At 38.2% G+C, this 9,619-nt stretch overlaps 1 protein-coding gene across 1 annotated transcript; it reads left to right on the top strand.

The window, feature by feature from the left end:
- Nucleotides 1-502: 502 nt before the first annotated feature.
- On the top strand, nucleotides 503-1,764 carry LOC132400299 (general transcription factor II-I repeat domain-containing protein 2-like). Its single transcript, XM_059981262.1, has 2 exons — nucleotides 503-1,319; nucleotides 1,405-1,764. The coding sequence occupies exon 1, from the start codon at nucleotides 713-715 to the stop codon at nucleotides 1,313-1,315; it is 603 nt and encodes a 200-aa protein (XP_059837245.1). The 5' UTR covers nucleotides 503-712; the 3' UTR covers nucleotides 1,316-1,319; nucleotides 1,405-1,764.
- Nucleotides 1,765-9,619: the final 7,855 nt, after the last annotated feature.

The raw sequence follows: 9,619 nt of genomic DNA, 5'->3' as shown, positions 1-9,619 counted from the left end.
TTATCAGTAAATTTTAAACCAAACAAGCTTCCAGCACTCTCTTGCAACAAAGGAGCATTCCTGCTTTTAACAAAACAAAGAAGCCCTTTTGATTACATACACAGTAACAAAGAAAAAAGAAGAAACCCCCTTTACATTTGCTAAGTTTACTTGTGGCAAAATTACTTCATGTGCTGAGTGTGTGTATTTTTATACTGAGTTGACCACTTGCTCTAGAGCGGGGGTCGGCAACCTGCGGCTCCCGAGCCATTTGTGGCTCTTTCACCTCTGTGCTGCGGCTCCCTGTGGCTTTGGGAAATAATTGGTCAGTATTTAATTAAAATGTATTTTATGTTAGTTTGTTAGCTTTTGAAATGTAATTATGGTGATCTTGTACATTTCCTGCCACATCCGAAACGGCTCACAATTAGCCGGCATTCCGGCTAAGGGAGATAGCCTACGGGGGTTTGTGAGTACGCGTCTTTTGCAGCATCTGCGTCCATGGGGGCTGGGTTGAGGGAGGCTTAAAAGCAAGGCTGTTTAGTTCGAATAAAGCTATCTTTGACTGCAGTTTACTGACACCGCTACAACGTGTTTTTATCGCTGGCTGTCCAGACGGAAGGTGCTGAAACGCTTTGTCGCGTGTCTGGAAGAAGTGAAAACTTTCCTGGGCAGCAAAGGGCTCACCTTTCCTGAGCTGGAACAGCCAGAGTGGCTGGAAAAGCTACACTTCATGGTAGACATGACAGCGCACCTGAACACGCTGAACACAGCTCTTCAGGGGAAAGGACGTACAGCCCTGCACATGTTGGAGGATGTTTTGGCATTCGAGAGCAAGTTGACAGTGCTTGCCAGAGATTTACAGAAAGGCACTTTGTCTCACTTCCCCAATTTGAGAGAGTTCAAACAAGGTCACGACATGATAATTTCGGAGTATTTACATTCTGCAATCATCGCAATGCAAACATCGTTTGGGAAACGCTTCTGTGAGTTCAGAGAGGAAAAAAACACATTATCCTTCCCGGTCACTCCCTTAAGCATCGATCCTTCCCTACTGAATACGACTGCATTGGCAGGTGTGAGTCAACCTGATCTTGAGATGGAACTGGCCGACATAGCCGACAAAGACATATGGGTGTCCAAGTTTAGACGCTTGACAGCAGACCTTGAAGATGTTGCCCGTCAGAAGGCCGTTCTTGCTCAGAAACACAAATGGAGTGATATTGAAAACCTCACAGATGACAGCTTGCGATCCTGTGTAAAGATGAAGGTGACATCATACAGCCCTGATGTGCAGACGCTGTGCGCTGAGGTCCAGGAGCAGAAATCCCATTAACCAAGTATGATAAATATTTTAATTGCCTATTATTTTACTTATATTCATATTTTTTCATAGTTCAGTGAAATAGTCCTTTCATTTTTCAGGATGACAGCTGGCTGACGTTATTTTTGGTTTGCTGCTGGCGGAAAATTTAAGTTCGGCGTTTTTCATAAATACAAGAAGGACTCAAATAGACATTGAATATTTTACTTAAAAGTAACTTTCAACCCAACGTCTTTTTTTCGGAGTTCAAAATGTTTTTGTTGCATGCAGAAATGTAATTTCGTTTTCTCTGCAGGAGTTCATCAATTTCATAAATGCAACACATTATAGTTTGTTTATACATAGCATAAAGGCAAAAAAAAAACGTTGTATGCAGTGTTATTTCATTTTAAATGTCAAACGGGTTTTGCGGCTCCCAGTGTTTTCTTTTCTGTGGGAAACGGGTCCAAGTGGCTCTTTCAGTGGTAAAGGTTGCTGACCCCTGCTCTAGAGGAACACTGTTCTGCTTGGCAGTATAGATGTATATGGCTGAATGACAACAGACTTGAACTTGAACTTGAATTTATCTATGATGTCAATCTATTTATTTGGTAAGACTAGTTCATAAAGCCTTCAAGATATTCTCTACTTCATTCATTCAGTCATGGCACTGCCTTAAAAAAACTCATCACGATTGTGTGATTGTTTTGACTTTTAGATATACGTATGCTAGAAAATAATTGTGCTTGTCACTTAAAGGATTAGACAGAGGAAGTATTTTTAGACTTGAGAAGAAAATCAAATCATTCATACCTTTTGTAAAAATAATGTTTAAATTATTCATAGCTTCCCCAAAAAAGGATAGGGAAGCTTTCATTTATCAAAGAATAGAACTCTGAAATTCTGTTTTAAATTTGAATTAACTAGCAGTTTATAATTATTGTATTAATCTGTTCTTATCTGTTTTTATCTGTTAACTTACATCAAAATTGCAGAATATACAGAAGATACTATGGAATTTTGTCTTTTTTTTCAGCTGAATTCATTCACTATCACTGACAAGAACTGGCTATACAAGGTTGGAATATAAGAGAAAGACTAAGTAACTACATGTCTTAAGAGTACAATGAAAAACAAATCCAATTTGTTATCTATTTTTGATTCCTTTGAGACTGCTTGTTACCATAGTCAATTTTGCTTTTGTCACATATGCTGCTCTCAAACAAGATTTGCAGACTTACTTTTCTAAATTTTTTGAAAAATATTTTTAATTATTTCTCTATAATAGTTACTGGACCCATCTGCCTGTTTATTACAATAGCCAATAAAATCATACTTTAATCATTTGGTCCTGCTGTCTCTCCTATTAATTATTTTCTTCAAGTATTTCTCACAAAAAATACTCAGACTTCAAAAACTGTGGGTCAGTGATTCTTCTGCCTGTGGCACACTTCCTTATTTTAGGAAGTCTGTTAATTAAGTTAGAAGGATGTTTGATTATTGCCCCTTAAATACGTAAGATATCTGATGCCTAACTCTTCAGAACTTACACACTGCACTCACCACATTTTGATTCCTCCAGTTGATGTGTATGCATGTATATGATGGTAATAAAGAAAAATTTGGATAAAACCATTAGGGATCAACATGCACTGAACATAATCTTGTTTTAATATGACCAATGTGTTATTCCACCTTGGCAAACCTAAATTTGGAAAATTTTACAGATATAATACAAAACTTGGAGACTAAACATTGCACAAATAAAGTGGAATGCTAAAATAACTTTATTAGACATCTGGTCCTAAAAACATCTTGGGTTTTGAAAGTAGTTCAGTATTAACTAAAGTTTTGTACAGGGTACCTATCTTATTAAAACTTCAAGAGGAAAATTATGATGGTGCTGAGAAATGTGTTCTAGAAGAACATTGCTTTATTGTATGTCTAGAATTGGCTACAACATCAAATTAAGGAATAAACTACATATCACTGAGATTTTAAAAAGCTCTCTTCACTCAGAGGGTAATGAAGCATTGGCGTTCTCTATTGAAGGGCTATGAAGGCATTACATATACTCAAATATTTTTTGCAATATAGATCAAGATACCATTTGTTGTAATTGTTATACAGCACTGAAGCAGGTACTTGACCATGCTGACCAAAATGCCTTCCTAAATTAATCACATACCTGCAAAGGGCCTGTAGCCCTCAAAACCTTTTCTATCCATGAACCTGTCCAAATATTTTTTAAATGTTATAGTTATACCCATCTCTATCAGTTCTGCTAGCAAATTATTTGATATAATGTACCTCTCCTTTTTTCTGAAGTTTAATCCTATAACATTCAAAAGAGATGAACCTGATCTTCAGAAGAAATCAAGATATGACTTCCCTAAATATAACAGAGATGTTATATTTAGACAACATCAAACCATTGAAATTTTTCTACTACCGGAACAGGTCAACAGTGAGCAGATGCCATCTCGCAGTTCCTACATTCATCCCTGGAGCTTCCGTACAGTAAAGACACCTATATTACACCAATTATTTATTGGCTACAGTTTTGCTTTCAATATAGTTATTCTATACAAACTCATCACCAAACTCTGGATACTGGTAAATAATGACTCCCTCTGCAAACAACTCCTTGACTTCCTGAACACAGATAACAAACATAAGTCGAGGCGGTAACATCTCTTCCACAATTATTCTAAACACTGCTTCTCCACAAGGTTGCATTCTCAGTCCCCTCCTCTACTCCCGGTACACTCATGACTCTGTAGCCAGATACTTTTCTAACTCTATCACCAAATTTGCAAATGTTATCACTGTAGTGGGCCACATCTCAACTAACAATGTTGAAGTACAGGAAGGAGATAGAGAGATGAGCAATATGGTGTTATGACAACAACATTTCCCTCAATGTCAACTAAACAAAAGAGCTGATCATTGACTTCAGAAAGGGGAGTGCACATGTTCCTGTCTCCTGTCAACATCAAATCTGTTAAGTCTAAGAGGGCTGAGAGCTTGAGTGCTCCTAGGTGTGAACATCACCAGCAATCTGCCTGGTCCAACCACAATGATGTCACAGCCAAAAAGCTTCACCAATGCCTTTCCTTCCTCAGGAGGCTAAAGGTATTTGGCCTGTTCCCATTGACCCTTACCAATATTTCTCAATGCACCATAGATAACTTTTTTTCTGAATGCATAATGGCTTGGAATGGTAGTTGCTCTACACATGACCACAAGGAACTGCAGAGATTTGTTGACACGGTTCAGCACATTATGGGAACCAGGACCCCTCTATGGACTATGTTTCTATTTTTCACTGCATCAGTAAAGCAGCCAGCATAATCAAATACCCTGCCCACTCCTCTTCCATTGGGCAAAAGATAATAATACCTGGAAGCATGTACCGCCAGACTCAAGAACAGCTTTTGAGCATCTATATATTTAATCCTATCTTTTGTAAATAAGGGCACCAAATTTTCAGAAATATTTCATATTTATCTCTTAAATTATAAGTAATTTTTTTTCAAGTGGAATGCAGCTAAAAAGTTCATTCTTCCAACGACCTATACTTAAGTATGAATCCGATTTCCAAGTAACTGCAATAGCCTTTTTGGCTACTGCCAATGCAATTTTTATGAATTCTTTCTGATATTTATTCAGTTTGGATTTCGGTTTTATCCCTTCAATATCACCTAATAAAAATAATGTTGGATTATGTGGAAGTTGTGTTCCAATAAAATTCTTAAATTTGTCCAACAAGGTTGAGTTTTAAAACAAGACCAAGTAGAATGTAAAAAAGTACCAATTTCTTGATTACACCAGAAACATTGATCAGATAAATTAGGGTTTAATTTATTTATTTTTTGTGGTGTAATATATAATTGATGTAAAAAATTATATTGCACTAATCTTAACCAGACATTTGTTGTATTTGTCATACTGTCAAGACATAGTCTTGACCAACTTGTTTCTTCAATTTTAATATTGAAAATATGGGGAAAGAAATAAATATATATACTAAAGCTATTATGAACTCCATGGAGCATGTGGAGATCTTCTGATATCCAAGCATTCTTTCTTTCTTTCTTTTTTCTTATCTCTTTTTTTTCTTCTTCTATAGGGATATGTTAGGGGGGAGGGGTTAAGGGGAGGGGGGAAGGGTTGATAATTTTTTTCATAATTTTTTTTTCCTTCTGTAACCTATTTGAAAATTCAATAAAAAATTATATAAAAAAGATCAGCTTCTATCCCACTGTTATCTGACTCTTGAATGAACCTTTTATACAATAAGATGCACTCTTGATCTTATAATTCACCTTGCTATGATCATGCATTTTATCATTTACCTGCACTGCACTTTTTGGGAGCAGTTATTGTTTTAATTTATTCTACATTGATGCACTCTATAGTAATTTGATTTGTATGAACAGTATGCAAACTTTTCATTGTATCTTGGTACATGTAACAATAAACCAATACCTGTCTGAAAAACCTGCCTCCAAGACCCCCTTTAGGTCTTTCCCCATTTATATACAACTTCTAATTTTAGACTCCACTACCCTGGAAAGAAGTCTGTGACCAACCACCTTATAATGCCCCTCCGGACTTTAGAGGTGGTGTGCTGGGGCAATGGCATCAACATTGGTGATGCCAACAGACTCAATAAGCTGATGATAAAGGCTGGCTCTGTGATAGGCATCAAACTGGACACACCGAAGGCTGTGGTAGAATAAAGGATCCTACAGAAAATACTAGCAATTCTGAACAAGATTTCTCAACCTCCACATGACACCTTGGCTGAACAGAGGGACACTTTTAGTAATAGATTAACACAACTGTGCTGCTCCAAAGAGTGCTATATGAGGTCAGCCTTACCCTCAGCAATTAGGCTCTATTATGATTCAACCTACAGCCAGGGAAGTGTTAGACTGTTTGAAGTAACTTATTTTGTAATTCTTTCTTACTTCTCTACTAATTTTGTATATCTGTGCACTTGCAATGCTTGTGTGACACTGTAATTTCCTTTGGAATTGATAAAGTATCTATCTATTTATCTATCAATCTAAGGACATTCCTCAGCCTCCCTTGCTCCAGGAAATCCAGTCCCAGCCTGTGCAGGCACATGCAAATTGGATGGATTGCAATCACCTGAATCCATCCAAACTGTGATCAGTTCCACAGCTTTCCACTGGCTCAAGCCACACAGCACTTGCAAGTTGTCTTTGCTTATACTACTGTCACACTCTATGGCAGCCAGACTGCATAACACGAGATGCTGCAGCTGACACAATCCTGAAGGAAGTGGAAGTGTAAGTGTAATATGGTCAGATGTTTATGAAATCTATGAACTGTTTGAAGGGAGATTATTTGTGTTGATATTTGTCAGCAACTGCATTTGCTTCTGACTGCTTTACTTCATATCTGCACAGGCAACGACTTTAAATAAGAGCCTACCCTATAGTTCACCATCTCTTCCCACTCCATCTTTAGGGCTTATCAGCAGTAGATCTGGATTTCATTATCTTTATATCTCTGTGTAGCATAGACAAGGATTTAGGAAGAGGAGCAGTGTAACATGCAATAATTAAAAGTCAGACAACATTTGAGGTGGGCCAAGCCCAGCACACTTAAAACATCTTCTCAACAACTGCGGCCCCAATAAAATTAGAGACAGCACAGGTCAGGTGAAGGTCACAGAAATGCTTTGCATTTACAGAATGTGTGAGATATCACTTGGAGACAGACAGTCATAATCATCGGCCCACACATGTGGTTAACCCCCTTTCTCTAAATACTACGAATAATATAAAACAGACTGCAATAATACATCATAAGATATTACAAGATATTCTCAAAAATTGTATTTAAACTACAATGAAATACCACGTATCAGTATCATCTGTTTACTCTGCTGACCTTACACAGCTTTAACTCAACTGCCAGTAATGTCAACTCGCATGTACTTCTTTCTAACTGTGATTCTGAATGTAAGTTACTTTGGAAATCATTCCTCTCTCTACAGTTGTTCAAGCCTATCCGCAATTTCCTTTCAAGCTATTCTTCAAATGTATATAACTTATAGCTACATTTCTTCAAATATAACTCATTTGGATGATTATCCAGAGGGGTCCGTATACAAAGAAATCCATCATGTTCCCAATTATCTTGCTAGTTGTGAGGTTGATAGAGAAGGCAATGTGGACAAGTGACCAGAGAGGGAGGAAGAGAGTGACATAGCAGGATGGCCATATCTCCAGACGCAAGAGATTCTGCATATGCTGGAATTCAGGATCAACACACATTCAACATTGGAGGAACTCAGCGGATCAGGCAGCATTTATGGAGGAAAATAAAAAGTCTCTCTCTGCTTGAAACATCAACTGTGCATTTTCCTCCATAGATGCTGCCTCACCTGCTGGGTTCCTCCATCAGTTTGTGTGTCTTTAGCCATATCTCCACTTCTCCACCTCATCATCTACTTGGGTTATGAAGCTTTATCTTCCTCTTTGTTTCTCTGCACTGTTGTCACTTCCCCTTCTCTCTCTCTTTCCCTCATGCTTTCTCTCTTCCTCCAGTCACCTACCAGCAAAACTCTATCTATATCTCTCTGAGTGACTCCTTTCTTTCTCCTGTGTGTCCTTCACTTTGTCCACTCTTGCCTGCAAACTCTACCTTCCTTTGTTTTCTCTCTCTAATTATCTGCTTGCACTGCTTTCTCTCTCATTTTGGTCAGGTGTCTGAGCCAAGTTTTCTCTTTCCCTCCCTCTCTTGTCTTTGACCTATAGTTTTCTCTCACTCTGCCTCAGTATTTATACTTTCGTAATTTCCTCCTGTCATCTGCCTGCATTGCTCATTCTCCATTTCTCTCTCTTCAGCTATCTGCACATATTCTCTCCTTTTCCTCTCTGCTGACCTGTCTACATGCTCTCCCTTCCATGTAATTTGCCTGGACTAACGTCACACACTCTGCTTCCTTCTCTGGTTATCTACCTACACTGCTCTCTCCCTCTCTCCCACCTTCTCATTAGATTAGCCTTTATGCTGTCACTTTTTCGCATTCTCTCTAATCAGGCGACAACTGTAGTCTTTATCTCTGATCAACTGTCTGCACTGCTCTCTCTCACACCTTTTCTGTGGTCCTCTTCCTCACTCACTCTTTCTCATGCTCCTGTCCTCACATGAACTGCATTTAGTGTCTAGCATTCCTACCCTTAATAATATATGTACTTGGCGCTCTCTCTTTCTCTATTAGCTGTTTTCAAAGTTTTTTCACTCCTTGCCCACACATTCTCCTTTCTCTCTGGTCAGATATCTTAACTGTATGTGCTCACACTCACCCATGCTTATACTTTCCTTCTGGTCCTTATGTCTACACTGCTCTCTCTCTCTCTCTTTTGTCTTCTCCAATATGCTCTGCCAGTTTGATCGTATACCTACTCAGCTCACTTTGGTAAATAGTCTGAAACTTTTATTGTTTCATTTTCTCTCTGGTCTTTTTCTTTCACTGTGTTTTTTCTCACTCTCCCTCTCCCTCTCTTCTGTGTCTCTCACTCTCTGTCCCTCTCTCTCATTATCTAACTGCTCTGTTTTACTATACTGGGAAGATTCCTTGCAGTGTCCTTTTAAACTGTAAATGAATGACCATATGCTCCTTTTTATATTGAATATATTCATTAGTTTGTCAAATCAAATGATAAAGTTATGATAGGAATTTTCCACCTTTCCTATTACTACAGTAAGTATGATATCCTGGTAAATGTTCTAAAGTAATCATCTGCTTGTGAACAGAAAGGTGATCTTTTTGTAACACTACATTACTTAAGGTTTTAAGATAAATATTTATAACATTAAGAAAGTAAGTCTCTTGGATTAAAATGTTATTGTAACTACCCTTCTCTGATTAGGAGTTAAAGTATGAATATGTACGAATGTTGAGACATAACTGACAAAAATACTTTTGAGAGTGTTCATTGTAAGACAAGAACATGAACAAGCAAGGAGATAATGCTGAGCCTTTATAAGACACTAGTCAGGCCACACTTAGAGTATTGTCAACAGTTTTGGGCCCCATTTCTCGGAAAGGGTGTGTTGTCATTGGAGAGAGTCCAGAGGAGATTCACAAGGAAGATTCTGGGGATGAAGGGGTTAACATATGAGGAACATTTGGCAGCTTTGGGCCTGTAATTCAGAAGAATGTGGTGGGGCAGTGGATCTCATTGAAACCTACTGAATGTTTAAAGGACGAGATAGGGTGGATGTGGAGAGGATATTTCCTGTGATGGGGGTATCCAGGATTAGAGGGCATTGCCTCAAAACAGAGGGGCA

The sequence above is a fragment of the Hypanus sabinus genome, chromosome 10, assembly GCF_030144855.1.
Source record: "Hypanus sabinus isolate sHypSab1 chromosome 10, sHypSab1.hap1, whole genome shotgun sequence".
NCBI classification, from domain to species: Eukaryota; Metazoa; Chordata; class Chondrichthyes; order Myliobatiformes; family Dasyatidae; genus Hypanus; species Hypanus sabinus.
This window is presented reverse-complemented; position numbering and strand designations above follow the sequence as displayed.